We start from the raw sequence: 16,636 nt of genomic DNA on the forward strand, positions 1-16,636 counted from the left end.
AATATTGGGTAAAAGGCAAAAACTCTGCTCAGCATACTAAAAGTCTTGAACATGCCTAAACAGCCCTCTAAATCGCAACCAAGACCTATGAATAGACTCCTTCCTCCTGGATTATTTTTTGTAAACCCACACAGATAATTCATTCAATTTACTTACATTCAATTAACTTACAATTCAGTTCATTTGCATTCTGTTACAAGCATCTATCCGTAACTGTTACATGACAACTGAATCTAACTCTTATTTACGGAACAATAAAACCCTTCCGAACTTTACTAAGCACACAACTGATCTTGTACACCTCCCATATATTTCAAAGATAGTTCTACAGAAGGGATCCTGATCTAAGCACAAGTGCAGGGACAGATGCTGCTTTAATAAAGATGTTTTAATAAAATGCAGATCAGTATTAAACTCATACAAGGTCACTTCACTTATAAATTTCTACCTACTGTTCATTCTTTGAATCATCTGAAGTTTACACCAAGCCTTTACATACACTTAAATCCAAGCATCACTATGTACATCTTATTTTCATGCTATAGAAGTTTCTCTTCTACCATGTTTTATATTTTTGAGACTTTTATGTGGAAGTGGGGAAACACACACATTTATTTGTCATTATCTGTCAATAATATCTTTTGATTAACCATCCATATTCCCTACATACAGCATCTTTCTAGAGGCAGAAAGGTCCAAGAACCCAGAATGGTGTCCCTTTTCTTATAATTAAATAGGTAATGCTCAAGAATCTTCTAAGAATGTACACAAGAGCAGATTTAAAAAAATACCATCCTAGAATTCAATAGCAGCCCTGGCACTCCACAGCATAACAAAGATCCCTTACTAAGATCCATGCAACCACCAATTCTTCAAATGGCATGATTTTAAATACAATTAACTGCTGTTTCTCTAGAGGACAGAAGATCTTAGCAAACACAGAAACAGCCTTCACTCACAAATTTTTACTGTTATTTGGAAATATATTCAGCTACGACACATCTAACATGATGCCTGCCAGTATTGATGTTTATAACTGCTTCTAAATATTCCTTATGTAAAACAAAACATGTTGGCCAAGGAATGTTGATCCAAACAAGTACACTTCAATAATAAACTAATGTACCAACTAAAAGTTGCAGTCCTTTATTAAACACTGCATTTATACCACCTCTCTTGTTTACATACCATCACATTCCAAGATGTAGTCCACATTCTGCCAAAAAACCCTGTGCTATTACTTTGCTACAGTTGTCACTAGTCTTCAAAAGGATCACTGTTCATATTGAGGAACAGTATTTTCCATTCACGTTTAGAAAAAAATTGCCAAACTGAATCCAAACTATGACTACATCTATGAAGCTGCCTTATACTGAATCAGACCCTTGGTCCATCAAAGTCAGTATTATCTACTCAGACTGGCAGCAGCTCTCCAGGGTCTCAAGCTGAGGTTTTTTACACCTATTTGCCTGGACCCTTTTTTTGGAGATGCCAGGGATTGAACCTGGGACCTTCTGCTTACCAAGCAGATGCTCTACCAGCCATCGTCCCTCCCCATGGCATTTTTAGGACTCCAAAATACATGCACTAGTGTTGATTTCTGCTCTACTCATTGTGCTGATTAATAAAGATCTTTAAAGACAAAGGATAAGGTCGACTGAGAATTTCTCCTAAACAAACTCACTGAAGGAAAATGGTTTAGATACAGCTGTTCTTGTTTAAAATAGGTTAAACAGGAGAAGATCTTGATCTATCTGTTACATGGTCTAGTGCATTCCAGGAACCGTTTCTCTATAGTACAGGCCTGAAGAAAACAGCAACAAAACTAAGGTTGAGGCTTAATTTTGTTACTAATATTTTACCATAGCCAACTACTGACTATAACCTACTGCTCATTGGTATAATTTGCACTGAAAATGTGGGAGTCTGTATAGGTACTGTATTATCACTCATATGACTCTGCTGGGGCAAATATATGCATGGCAGCTCATCACGGTACAAAAATGCACATGGACAATAATCTTACAAATTGGTCATCAGAACTTTTGTCTGTTAGCAAAGCCCATGCTATCCTTTCCCCTCCATAATTCCCTTGCTTCAAAAGGCAAGGATTGCAATTTTGTTTTCCTTTGATAACATGTGCAATTAACCAAACTTTCTAGGTAAGCCCTGTAATTCTCCTTGTCCCAAACGAACATAAAAAATGCAAAAGATGCTTATTTACAAACTGGTGCAATCATAATGCATGGATACAAATTATGCAATTCTTGCAATTCTTGTTCTGAAACAAGGGTGGATCTAGGAGGTTGATTGACCAGGCAACACCCTCCCGTCCCTTGGAACAATCCAGTTGTTCTGAAGTAACTCGACATATGTAGTTACAATGTCTGCATCTAATATAAGGAACAGGAAAAGCAGCAAGTTGCCAGATATAAATGTGCTATAAGCAATGCGAACCAACACGCATTGGTAGAAGTGAGGTAACCTATAGTACATACCTGGTCTCACTTTCCCTTGTCAATACAAAGAATAAAAACTATTCAGGCAAACAACTGTTAATCCAGCATAATGTAAAACATTAAAATCACAACATGGAAAATTAAGTCTACAGTGATGGAATAAACCTTGGTATAAGTAAACTATTTTTTTAAAAAAAATTCAAAGTATGCATACACTGTGTTCCGTAGTTATTTCTAGAAGGCTTCCCATTTGTTATTTCTAAACTATGTGCAACAAATGTAAACAATGTTCCTAGAGAATAGAATTCACCTCTGCTTCTCTTATATCCCTTTATAAAAAATGTTAAACATTCTGATAGATGCACCAAATTCAGTCATCAGTTAGCATAGTCAGTCAATCAGACTGGGAGGTCCCAGGTCAAAGTCTTTAAGCTGGTTAATACACCAATTCAATAAAACAGGTGCTCAGATTTAAATGAGATCCAAAGTGAAGTTTCGAATGACATCTGGTGCTCCTGTGTCAAAGCCACATATATCCAGCATTCCTCTGTCATCTGGGTCTGCAATGGTAAAACTGCTGGATGTCATTCCCCAAACTATAAGTTTGGATGGAATACCCATTGCCTAATGACAAACAAACAAAAACTTTTTCATTATATAGCTACACAGCAATGTATTAACTACTCATAATAAGTTTTGCAGGCTTTATTGTGACAAGTATGGAAATGAGGCCCTCCTCCCTCACTCTCCTCAAAGAACAATATTTCATGTTCAATCTCTGTTTTTCCCCCTACCCCTTGTCCAGGTTCCTGCCTTGCTCCTTGTTCCAGTGCTAGGGATATGCTTCTTGGCATCTGAGGAGTTCCCCTGGACACACAGATTGTTTTGCTGCAGTGTCTCCAGTAGCCAGACTTCCTAATGTTGCTCCTTTCTGCTTGACTCCAGGAAGATTGTATGGCCCCTAAGGGCATGTATCTGGATGTCTGAAGGTCAAATCTACCCCAGCCTTGTTTACTTTAGCCTGTGTTGGTCACAGAGTTGCTATTAGTATTTATTAGTATACTAGCCACAGTTCCTGCTGTTGTACCTAATGATTTGAAAAGGTGTTTCTGCAGCATCTTCAAAATTCTAGGAACCATTAAGAAATCAGTAATATTTCACAGAAACAATTTCACAGCATTATACAAAGGACATTTACCTCCCTATATGTCCTCAAGGCTGCAGCAGGATGAGTATCTCCAGCAACAGTCTCATTGTCTGTGAACACAATAAAGACATCAGCAGCTACTCCATTTCTTTGAGCCCACAACACTGGAAGAGAACAATCAATGGGACCCACTGGAATCTAGGGTTAAAAAAAAACCACAAGAGGTTTAATGTTAGAACCGTGATGTAAAAAGATGTATGGCCCATGCACCACTGTTATAGTCTCTTCTATGCACCACCCACAAACCACACACAGACAATAATACTGAATATGTAACTATAAATATAGTATAGCCAAATAATTTTCAATACAATGAAAACTAAATTCCATTTATTTATTGCACACTTTTAAAAAATCCAGCCATGGAACTGTTACTTTTTACACTGAATATGTACTAAAAAAACAAACAAAAAAACAAGCTGCATTCCTCTGCAAATGACTTTATTTATATATTGAGCAAATGCAAATACTACCCCTCCAAAGATTGTCCTTGAGACAGCTTACAAAGTAAAACTTGATAAAAACATACAACAGTACACACAATGTACAAACTATTAAAAACCCAGCCAGAACATAAAATGTTTAGAAGCCTAAAATAATTTTCATAGAGCAGGATAGTAAACTTCTTTGTACTTGTGTGTTCTTAGCAGGGGTCATTTTGTAGAAAAATAGGTGGTGGAGCTCATCCAGGGATTGTTATGCAGCTGCACATACTATTCAATGGACAAGGAGGTGGAACTCTCAGAAGGAGGAAGTGGAACTCTCAGAAAGGTTCAGGAGCTGTGCTCCTGTGAGCTCCCACTGAATCCGAGGCCTGCTTCTTAGTAACTTTTCCCTTGTTTAGTTCTCCTCTCTGGGCAAAAATAAGCCTATTTCTCCTCCTCCTAAATGTGCCTTTCCTGCCTCTTTACCTCCTCCATTCTCACCTCAGCTCCTGTTTTTTCCTCTGCTTCTGTTCACTCTCTCTACTTTCCTTTTTCTCCCAAATGTCCCCTCTTTACGTCTTCCTTCTGGTGCTCTTGGTCCGCTGAGGAATTCCCCCGCCCCCATGGTTTAATCTCTTGTTCACCAGTTTTGCATCTAATGCACCAAAATTGCAAGAAGTGCTGTAAATAGCATGTGAAAGAATCACATACAGCTCACAATATTTTCTGGATCTACAGGCTCAGGGACATGACAAGCCCCCTCACGTCCTGGAAAAGCCTTACCAGACAACACCATATGGATGCAATGGTGATGGAGAACTCCACTTGGCCTCCACTGCTGTCACACAATAGGCAGAAAAAAATGGAAGGTACAAATATAAACACTTTATGCTATTAACAATGCAATACCATTTTTTCATATAAAATTTAAAAAAATTAAATCAAAAGCTTTCTATACCTCAGACATCTTCTGTAATACTTGAGGCAACGTCATATCCTCAGTCACAGAACAAGGGATCAATTCATGTGAAAAGGCAGCAATATGGGAATCTTTTTCTGTGCGTGCAACAACCTATTGTGAAAAAAGTGAAATAAAAGAAGAGAACATAGCCATAACAACTGTTCAATTTTTCTTTTGTTGCAGATATTATAAATTTGGGTAGAAGTGGGAGGTCAGTGCCTCCTATCTAACTGGAACCACCAGAATGGTCTGGTTCATTGTGAAGCAAAACAGCTTTTTTGTGATTTTTTTTAAAATTATGAATTTTACTGATTTTGCAAAATTTCTTGATTTTTTAAAACTAAAATGAGTATAAATTTTTAGAGGACTGTGAATATATGTGATGGGAGAAGAAAGGAAGGCAAAGAGAAATAAGGACTTCTGAGCACATACAGAAGACATTTCTCATTAAAGTCCTTTCTCTTCCAAGAAGACATACCCACAGTCTCTCTCAACCATACACTTAATCACCTACCCACCACTCAGCAAGTACATTCATGCACGCTTTCTCAGATACATGCATGAATAAATTTATCTTCTCCATTTTAAATCTTCCACCACTCCTTTCTCTTCTCTATTCAATTCCTACTTCTACTATGCTCCTCCACACACCCTTAAATCTTGCACTCCCATGGTTTACTGCACCTTTTGCGTTGCTACAGTCAAATTTCAGAGAAGAAGAGCATTCATATTCCCTATCCAGAGCAGTTGTTTCTAGGTGACTCTATCTTGACCAAAGCATTTACCCTAGCAAGGGAGGGACAGGCCATCATGAAAATACTTCCTCTCAGTCAAGACAACTAAAAGTACTGCTGAAAACGCACAGATGTTGTGAGATGATGGGAGGAGCTACAGAAGACAGACTGGGCTGGAATGGCTGGGGGGAGGGGTGGACTCCAAACATGCAGTAACCTCAACAGCAAAAACATTCCAGTTCCATCAGCCTGACTCTAAATAATCCATAAATTCTTTCCACATAGAATGTCAAAAACAGTGAGTTACTTGAGAGCTGATGTCATGATGAATGGACCCTTGCTATTAGACCTGTGGGGTCTTTTCCTTCATAGAGACTTTAAGATTGATTGCAAGAATCCTTTGTAAGTATGGGGTCAATTTTACTTACACAATGTAAGGGTTACAAATTTTGTGGCTTTCAAATGGAGAATTTTATCATAGTTTATTTAAACTCTGATTTCATTGAAAGGTTTTAATTTTTAAATTCAGGTCGTAAGTTTCCCTAAGGTGATGCAAGCTCTTTCCTGTCTCCATTGCTGCTCTACTCTTTAAGTTTTACTTGACTCTGTATGGAAGAAAAAACCCCAAAATCATCCACATTCAGATTTAGGTCAAAAGGATATGAACATAACACAATTTCAGTCTTACCATACACATTGCTGCTGCAACTGTACTAGCATTCAGTACGCTGCCCAAAACTTTTTGTGACATAGAATCACTAACATCAACTGCAATCAAGAAACGCCTCTCTGTTGGCTCTATCGTCTAAAGGATAAAAGGGGGGGGGGGGGAATTAAAAGACATTGTTGCTTTTATAATGCGTACTTAAATTCTGAATCAACAAGGTCAAAGACGTTACGCACTTGTAGGAACAAGTTTAAATATCCAACACAGTGCATACTTGCTAATAATATACATAAGGTATTTTTCATTTCAGTCAAGCTCTCCCAGGAAAATACTAGGTCCACAGAAACTCAACAAAAGGTGGCAGAAGAAGTAATATAATCTGCAAGGGGGGTCCCAGGAAAATAGAGGAAGCAGTAGCAGCAGCCCATCTAGAAGTTAATAAGGATGTAAAATAAAGGTTGAAGGCATGGGGATGCTGAGCCACTGCTTATCGTGTGACTCTGATTCAGACTGGGATGGCAGGATAAAGAAATAAAAAGGTAAGCTGCCACCCCCACAGTTCTTGTCTTCATGAGATACCTAAGAAAAAAACTGGAACCACAGTGAAAGATTATTCAGACCAAAAAACACCATGTGATATAAGCTTTTCTAATACACTATTGAGTGCTTTTAGTGATTGATACGTTGTGAGATGTCATAGCATTCTGCCATGAAAAAGTGTAGAGATAAAAATTACCTTCCATGGTGAAATTTCTGATGAATTGTTCAGCATAAATTTTCCAAGATCCTAACAGTGAAGCGATGCAGCCCTTTGGGAGCCAGAACAGTGAAGAGACTAATGAGTTCCGAAATTATATGAAGTCTACCCTTGAAAAATAACATCAGTTGAAACAGACTATATACAGTAATTTTGAACCATTGAATTATTGTATATTTATCCTCCACTATGACTTTTTTTATATATTACGGATCATGGTTTGTGTATCAGTTCTATTGATGGGCATGTTATCTACATGATTAAGAGGACTTGACGTATAATATATATTTGAAATATAGCTTATTAGAAAAGCTTATGTCACACAGTGTTTTTTATTTTCATGGGATACCTGACAATGTTGAACTCTGATCACATTGTTTCAACTAACCAGCAGTCAACCCTACTGCTGGTTAGTTGAAACAAAACCTACTACAAAAAAGGTTGGCTATCTGAAGAATTATACTGGAAATATTTAAGCAAGTACATTTGTTCAACCACGGTAATCACATGGATTTACAATATCTAAGAGTTACCAAGAAGCTTTTGTAAAATGAAGCATCCAGAGCTTCCAAAATATCCTTGTTAGGTTGCCAGCAAAGTTTCCCCCGATAACCTCGTCCTCCTTTGTAATTTTCTAATGCAACCAATATATGGAAAGGATGTATTTGAGCCTGAAAAAAGCAATACAAAAAGTACACTCTCAATTGTTTAATTTAAAAGACCTTCTCAAAAATGTATCTAAAGATATACTTTATTTATATGACTATGATTTTCACTTTTGCGAGAAGAATTTCTGTACCTTATATTATATACAGAAAAGAAGGAATACAATCTTGCTAACTGCCCCAAGCATCAAAATTATGAGACTTAGAGAGCAATCCTAAGCAGGTCTACTCAGAAGCAAGTGCCATTCAATAGGCATTTCTTCTAGGAAAGTGTTTTTAGGATTGCACCCTTAATAAAACAATTGGACCCAGTGTAGTGTAGTGGCTAGAGTGTTAGGCTAGAATATGGGAGACTCAGGTTTGAATCTCCACTCTGCCCTGAAGCTCGCTGCAACAAACTTGGTCCAGTCACACAGTCTTAATCAAAGTTGTTATGTTACAAAGTTGTTATCAGGACAAAACAGAGAAGGAAATACACTTCTTATTCCATTTGCTACAAAGAGGAAATATTATTTTAATTATTATTTTTTTTCATTTATACCCCACCTTTCTCCTCAGTAGGAACCCAAAGCAACTTAGTATTCTTCTCTTTTTCACATTGAGGTTGTTACTTTTCTTTATTGTCTCTGGAGATTTTTGTCCAGGAGGCCCAAGTTCTAACCTCAATATCCTTTCACCTCCCATGAATTTAATTCCCACAATTTCTGCCTTTCTCTTATCCTCCTTCTACTGTTCTTAGAATCACTCATAGAAGAATAAACCATACCACTAAATAAGAGAGTGTCTTCTTCCCAACTCATCCAAAATAACATTTTTCCCCTAAAAACCATACATTCCAACCAGTGGAAAAGTTAACAGGTTGCTACTTTAAGCCAACTCTTCAATATTCCACCCTTTTCTAAGAGGATGATTTTCAACCTTTTCTCTAAACCACCAACTGGTAATGCACAGAAAGAAGACCACGCAAGACTCTTTATTTCTCTCATTTTATCCATCATGTTCTTCAGTTTTTTTAAAAAAAGCTATAGACATGGGACCCTTGAAGCAATAGCCACCTGCTTTCTAAAGACCTAATTAAAGATACTCTGCCATCAATCAAGGTTTGAAATTGAGAAATTCCCAAACACTAAATAATCCTTTGTTAACAAACACAGCTTCATCTTCAACACATATTCTGGAACAGCCCAACAAAAGCCATAGGTGGCTCTGGTTTTAACTTGTTTCAATGTTATATTTGTGTGTTGGCTTTAATGGCTTTTAAGATGAAATTTTTAGCCACCTTGGTGGCCTTATGAGAGATAGAAAAGCAGGGTAAAAATCTTGTTAATAACTAAATGCTAGAATAACACACAGAGAAATTTTTACCTTTTTAAGGAGTTTCTCATTTCTTAGTCTTTCACAAACAATTGTTACTTCTGGACTTCCTGGTTCAAGTGCAGAATTTGCTGTCATCTTTCCTAGATTCCTCAATATTGCTTTTAAAGGCATCTCCTGCAACAATGCTTTCCATACCTTGTACAGAATGGGTTAAAATTAGTAAAAAAATGGAAGAACTCAAGTTGTTTAACATGAGGATCTGCAAGGAGCAACTTAAGCGTCAGCCTTGGACAGTGACCCATCTTCAAATACTTTTAAAAATGGTGCACTTCAGCAAAATGCACAAAAATGATAGTAAACATGAAGCAAAATATTAATGCTCATATGAGTTACTCACATCTTTAGATTTCAGATGGTTTGTGAGGAGGTGTTCCCTGACTAAATTATACTCTTCTATCAGATGAATCACTTCCAATTCATCCTTCGTATGCTTCACCTTCTCCACTGCCTCCAAATATTTTAACAGTTTTTCAGTCTCAGCAGAAAGCTTATTGTCTTTATATGCCTCTTGGACTTCCTTCCACCCTTTCATTACATACTTCATGACTATAGCAAGGCCTGTTAAAAGGAAACAGAAAAAAGGACCCAATTATTATTCCTTCTCCAAATTGTTTACCAAATAGCTAAGAACTCTACCTGGAGTCTTGCAAAAATACAATAGATTACAGAATAAATTTACCTTGAAATATACTCAGTTTGGAAGTTTATTGTCTTAATTTCACCAATAATAGACAGGAAAAAAATCAATTACAATAGATACACAAAGACAATGACTTCTACCTATTTTTTTTTTACATGCATCGCCACAGCTACAATGTATTAACATTGGATTTTTTTCTGGTCTAGTGTAGTCAATCACTGCTTTATTTGCTGAGGATTTGGAGCATTCCCACCCTGCAACTGCAGAGTTACTCCTGACCGTAGGATGGTGAGATGTGTAGAATGTAAAAATCAGTTTAAAAATTCATCTTTGTGTTTTTCAAATAAAAGAAACAAATTTGTTTTGAATTATATTCCTTCCTTGTTTTTTGAGAAAATAGTCATAAACAGCAAGCCATCACACACAACAAGGAAAGCCTAAGATTTGCTACCTGAGCTACAGTGTGATTTTACTACAGTCGTCAGATGTTTAGCCACACACAAAGTTACTCATTTATATTAGTCACCAAGAAGACTTAGCTTCTAAGTGGATAGAGTCCTGCTTAAGCAAAGGAAAAATCAATTCAGTCCTGAAATCTGAAAATTTAGGTCAATCCAAAATAATAGGATCTATTCTAGAGAGTCAATTTGGTAAGTACCACATTCACAGAGTATAGAAGTACAGAGTGTAGAGAACCTTCCTAACAGTACCACTCATGGCAAGACATTCAAACACACAAGCATAAATGTCCTTCCCTAGTATGGAAGAGGGAATTCAAAGTAGTAGTTTGGCATTTCTATCAGGAGAATACAAACTGAAAAGAATGGAACATACTCTGCAAGCTTTAACATCATTCAATTATCTAAAATGTGAAAAGTAACGATATCCCACTCCAAATAAATCTAAATTATGCGGGAGTAATGATGATAATGACAATAATTTAAATAAAAGTTTAATACTTAAAATGCAAATACTCTTAAATTCACTAAGCTGTAATTCCATAAAAGCTCCAATCATATGTTTAGTAAGATCTTTGCAGGATGTTATCTGCTCTTAAGAAAGCAATAGTATGAATGTAGTTAATGAGCTCTTCTGGGCAAATATAGTTCTGTTTCGAACCTGCCATTCTTGACCAAGGCATTCTGCTGCTTTCAATGTGGCTTCCAGCCAAGACTGAAGATCCAAACTGAGAATAGGCAGAGGAGGTAAATAAACCTGTTTATTCTCTTAGATTGCTCATCACTACTGTTAATCACAGCATTCTTAACTGCTTGTGTGAGTTACAAGTTTAACAAGTAATAATAAGTTTAAATAATAATAACAATAACAAGGCAATGCTTTGCTGTGGCTCCATTTCCACCTTATGGGAAAGTTTCAGAAACTGTTGTCAAAAGATTATTTTTCCCCACATGGGAATCATTCTGCAAGGTTCCAAAAAGTTCTGATTTGTCTCCTGTGGTTTTCCACATTTACATAAAACCACCGGGAATGTGGAATACAGTGTTACCACTGGGAGGGGCCATGGCTCATAGGTAGAGCATCTGCTTGGCATGCAGAAGGCCTAGGTTCAGTTCCCAGAATCTCCAAGTTAAGAGGTTCAGACAGTAGGTGATGTTAAAAAAATCTCAGCCTGAGACCTTGAAAACCAGCTGCCAGTTTCTGTAGACAATACTGAAGTTTATGGACCAAGGGTCTCATTCAACATTAGGCAGCTTTATGTGTATCAGTTTGCAGTTGATGTCCAGCTCTCCCACCTCATTTCTCTATCTGGTGAAATACGCTCCTCCATGAATGACTAAGATCTATAATGGCGTAGATTAGAGAAAATAAAGGAAAGCTCAATCCAGACAAGACCAGAGGTTTATAATGGGTAGGGCTTCTTGATCAGGATGTAGCTAATAGGCACTCAAAGCTCAGAAATGCCCCTGGACCTGAAAATCTAAATGCTCAAGTGATAGGAGTGTGTTCTTCCATCTTCAGTTGTATCACTAGCTATACTACACTGTCTTTCTTGGAAACAATTCAGACATTCTAACTGATGCACCATATGGCAGCTCAAACACATGCATTCAAAAGGGAAATAAAAGGGAATAGAAAGAGAATTTACATTCAGCAAATAATCATGTCTCTTAGTTTTATAGTTCTCCAATTTTGTATGCAAAAATTATATTTTAGTGCAAAAAAAAGTCAATTCCACATTTTCTTTGCAGCTTTGCAAGCCCAGAACTGCTTCCTGCTTCAGCCTGCAAAGTCAAGAAGGATCTGGGAACACCCATTTCTGTAACATCTCAGTATTTCAGAACTCAACCATTCTCTAATTTTTTTATGCCACCTACATATAAAACAATATATTTAATGCTGACAAACACTGTTCTCAATTCTTATTACCTTCATTCGCAGGCTTCAGGTGGGATAACCTTAGAAGATCTTTATGAGACCAACCATTTCTTTGCTTGTACTTTGTAACTGCTAAGGCAACAGCCATGCCATTCTTTCCATTGTACCAATCTGCAACAGCTTTTCTCAAAGCACGACCCCACATGCCACACTTCATGCCCTCCTTGAGATCCTTTTTAAACTGGATGAAAGTGAAAAGATGAGCTGGTATGTGACAGACTTCAGGGACAGCCTTATAAGCGGCTTGTTTTGTTTTTGCATCAGAACACTGTGAAGAAACTGCAAGTGCAAACAATATGGGTTCTGATTTTGCTGCTTTCCCTTCTTGGCTGAATGTCTTTATTTCCTGTACCACTTCACAGCCTTTGCCATCTTCAATAAGCCTAAGGAGTGCATCAGCATTTTCAAATCCTAGCTTTTGTTCCTTGATGTAGTAAGTACCTCCTTCAGAACCAAAACACAAGAAACGCCGTAATCGATCCATGTCAGTAATGTGCCATACATATCCATCTGCAGAGTTCGGCACCTGCTTTTCATTCAAGGGTTGCATCTGGCTCACTGCTTCTTCCATTTACCTTTCTATTGTTAAGAGGCCTCCTGAAAAAATAAAAGCACATATGAAAATCTTTTCTTTAAATAAGTATGATGCTTTTGATCTCTTTCCTACAGTCACATAATAAGCTATCATTCAGAAGAATATTAAAACTCTGCCTTTTTAAAAGAATAAGCTGTAGTTAAGATCCTCTACACCAGCGTTTCCCATTTCCAGGTTCGCGACCCAGTACTGGGCCACGGACAGGGCTGTCTTAACACATGGGCCTGATGAGCACTTGCCCATGGGCCCCACGAGCATACGGTCCCATACTAATCTGTGTATGATGCAGTACTTTGCCCAGGGCCCATAATGTTGCTTTGCCCGGGGCCCATAATGCTGTTAAGATGGCCCTGGCCACGGAAGCCTCAATACCGGGTCACAAGAAAAGCCAAAGCTAGCTCTGCCCCCAGCAAAGCCTGAGCTCTGCTCTGCTTCCTTCCTTCCCCCGTCTCTCTGTTGTGCAGAGAAAAGCTAGGTTTGAAGACTGACACAGGCTGCAAAGCCTGAGCTCCATTTGGCTTCCTTCATTCCCCCGTCTCTGTGTTGTGCAAAGAGGAGCTGGGCTGCCTCTCCTTCCTTCTCCCCCCTCCCAGGGTTTGAGAGAGAAGTTGGAGTCTACTGGCACTTTAGACCCATGAAGTGTTCTTCAAGGTTTAAGTGTTCATGTGCCTTGCAGTATGTTCTTTAGGGGAGATTTCCCTGGGAGACCTGGGGGGCAAAGAAGGGGGGGATGTTTTTTTCACCCTCACATTCTCCAGCTGGCAGCTTGGAGAATGCATTTCAAGTTAAAGTTGCTTTCTTTCCATCACTCTCTCCCTCCCCCATCTACTGTCAGTCTGTCATTTATTCTATGTGGCTCTTACATTAAGCACGTTTGTCCACCCCTGAACTAGCATTACAATTCTAAGAACTTTTTCCTCGATGTAAGCACCACGGAGTAGACCTGAATGGGATTCTGACTAAGCTTGCTAAGGAGGGCACTGATGAGTACTGTGACCAATAAAATCTGATGCTGATGTAAGAACATTTGAATTTTCCCAGATTTAAGAGGTGATTTTTTTTCTGCACTAACACAGTGAAATTAGACAAAAGGCACTTTCTGAATATTTAAAACACATGGATTATAAAACTGAAAATGCAACAAAAAAAGAAAATGTACCTTTTTGCACATACAGTTTATTGCCAGCTAAAAGCACAGGCAATGTGCACACTTCCATACAGCAAAGTACTTTACAACTGCGTGAAACTAAGTATTTCCAGTTCATCCTAGTGGTGGAATGTTTGAGCATGTGATACTAATTCTTCATGGAAGTAGTAGACTGAGACTGCTACAGACAGACTAACACAGCTACTGATCTTGATCTATTTTCATAGAGATGGCTCTCTCACCTGGCATATTGTTTTCTACTGCACCAAAAATCCTTTAGTTTCTCTATTTGAAAAAAAAAAAGTACTGCATATATGCTATCAATTACTGGTGTGAATGTGGCAAATGACTGCTGAACACGCTGCCAACTTAACTGCCCTTTTGATAGATAGCAGCAGATACGCTTCTTTTTACTGAACATATTTGCTGAACATAAGGAAAGTGTGCTAGCTATTTCTACAGGTTTGGGTGATATATGCTGTCAAGAACTGCTAGCTAGACAGTTCCATGCACCACAGAAAATCTTTTTTGTTCATTCAACATAATATGGAACATTTTACTTTTAAAATAAACTCTGAAGAATCTGTTTTGTGTAGAATTCTCACTGGTTGTCCTCAAACTCAGAATTCATCACCTGCAACCTGAACTTCAGTGGTAACATCTATATTCTATTCTATCTCCTCATTCTGTTGCATGTGTATACCGGGCTTCAGGTTACTGCATGTGAAACTTGAATCACAGCAATGTGCATTTCTGAAAGAATGGGTAGTGTATATTTCCTTGCCACAGCCAACATAGTGAACATAAAAATCTGCCTTATATTTAATCAGAGCAACGGTCCATCAAGGTCAGTTACTGTTTATTCTAACAGTAGCTTTCCAAAACCTCAAGCTGAGGCGTTTCACATCACCTGCTACTTGATGACTGGAAATGCCAAACATGATACTCTACCACCAAGCCACAGCTCCCTTCCTCTCAGTTACAATATCATAGTAGTATTTAGGAGACCATGGTTCAAATCCCTGTCCTGCTGTGAAAATCACTGGCCAACACTGGGGCAGTCAGTCACCATTCTTCTCTCTCAATTCCCTCAAAAAGCCATAACAAGAGCAATGCAATTGAGGAATCTGCCTTGAGAGCATGATGCTGAGAGATGTGGGGGGGGGGGAGGGGGGCAAGATCATGGCTAAAATAAAGATTGTTATTATGACTCTCTCATTTTCGCATTTACCTTTCTACTGCTATTATGAAAGCAAAGGGAATGCAATTTTATATTCTTGACTCAGCAGCAAAATTAACTAAATAGGAGTCAAGTTGCACCTTTAAGACCAACTTAGTTTCGTGCGCTCTAAGCTTAGCTTTCATGCGCTCTAAGCACATTTCATTAGAGGAGGAATCCGGTACAGTGAGCAGAGCCACACATAGCTGGTAGGTAGTGGATCAGAATGCAAATTGGTACAAAATTTAAGATCCAATGACAGAATAGTAAAATTATCTGGTAGGCAGTGGTTTAGAATGCAAAATGGTACAGATCCAACGGCTAGTTATGGTACTGCCTCCCTCACAGAGCTGTAATGAGGAAAAGAATCGAAGACAGCAAGCTAGACCACTCACCTTGTACTCTTTGAAAAACAAAAGCACTTAATAAACAATAATTATCACTTAACTCATACAGGGAGCTCTCCAGCAAACCCTCTGAGGCAATATCGCAATTTCTCCTCTTCTCTCCGCAGTCGCTCTTTCCCGCTTTCTTTCATTAAGCAAGATCTCTTTTTGAAAAGAGGATTTCTTCCCCCTTTCACCCCCCCCCCCCGGTATATAACAGAGCTCTTCCCAACTCCTTTCAGTTTTTGGAAGGTATAAAGGCGGGGAGGGGGCTGATGTGTGTGAAAAAAACCCCGTCATCCTTGAAAAGTGGTTTCTGGTACAAAAAGCGAAGACACACAGACCGCCCCCTTCCCAATTCCCACCCAACCGTTCCCGCCCAACTCACCGTACCTGAGCGGTGAACCGCAGCTACTTGCGGGACTCGCAAAGAGAGCAGCAAATCCAAAAGAGCTCCGGCCAGTGACGGAGAACGAAGATTTCGTTTTCTCCTCAGGATCCTTTCAAGCTTGCTTCTCCCAACCCCTGACAACTTCCCTCACGTCCGGGTAGTAGGAAGAGACCCGGATGGAGAAGCTCAGCATTATTATCCCCGCCCTTCTTCTTTCCGGGTAACAGAGATACCCGCAAAAGTTAGAAAGACCCGGATGATCCTACCCCCCTTCCCTTCTTGAATGCTCGTGCAGAGAGATAAATTGGTCTGTTCACAACCTGAACAACCGGCATTGTCAAGACTTCTATGTGTCACTGGCTATAATTCACTCCATGTCCATCATAGCGGAACTGTCTACCAGCGGCAGGGAATGTCACATAAGACTGGAAGAAGTGATAGGGAGCTTTCCGGTGGGGCTCAGTCGTAATCAACGCATGCGACGTAACACAACACCAATAATGACTTTTGCGTTCTACCACGCACGCATTCAACTCGAAACCAGAAGAAAACATGGAGACGTGCGTGGCCTTTTTCTACCTCTATGAAATAGTCAGGCTAGAGAGTCCT

At 38.8% G+C, this 16,636-nt stretch overlaps 1 protein-coding gene across 2 annotated transcripts; it reads right to left on the reverse strand.

Annotated features, from left to right (window-relative positions):
• Positions 1–2,651: 2,651 nt before the first annotated feature.
• Positions 2,652–16,626, reverse strand: RO60 (Ro60, Y RNA binding protein). Of its 2 annotated transcripts, XM_060232377.1 has the most exons (9): positions 16,607–16,626; positions 12,281–12,886; positions 9,590–9,810; positions 9,241–9,387; positions 7,744–7,881; positions 6,475–6,591; positions 5,050–5,163; positions 3,658–3,804; positions 2,652–3,083 (listed from the first exon to the last, which is right to left on the reverse strand). In XM_060232377.1, exons 2-9 carry the CDS (start codon positions 12,858–12,860, stop codon positions 2,931–2,933), a joined length of 1,617 nt encoding a protein of 538 aa, XP_060088360.1. In that variant the 5' UTR covers positions 12,861–12,886; positions 16,607–16,626; the 3' UTR covers positions 2,652–2,930. The 2 variants fall into 2 exon arrangements, with proteins under 2 accessions (XP_060088360.1, XP_060088361.1); XM_060232378.1 differs by lacking the exons at positions 12,281–12,886; positions 16,607–16,626 and adding an exon at positions 9,932–10,030.
• Between the last annotated feature and the right edge of the window lie 10 nt (positions 16,627–16,636).

The sequence above is a fragment of the Heteronotia binoei genome, chromosome 2 (assembly GCF_032191835.1).
Source record: "Heteronotia binoei isolate CCM8104 ecotype False Entrance Well chromosome 2, APGP_CSIRO_Hbin_v1, whole genome shotgun sequence".
In the NCBI taxonomy this organism is placed as follows: Eukaryota; Metazoa; Chordata; class Lepidosauria; order Squamata; family Gekkonidae; genus Heteronotia; species Heteronotia binoei.

Coding starts and splice junctions, on each gene's coding strand:
- RO60 (XM_060232377.1), bottom strand. CDS start 12,860: ATGGAAGAAGCAGTGAGCCAGATGCAACCCTTGAATGAAAAGCAGGTG. Junction 9,811..12,280: donor CCTGAAGCCTGCGAATGAAG/GTAATAAGAATT, acceptor TCCTTTTAACAG/GCCTTGCTATAGTCATGAAG. Junction 5,164..6,474: donor TTGCAGCAGCAATGTGTATG/GTAAGACTGAAA, acceptor TTTTCACAATAG/GTTGTTGCACGCACAGAAAA.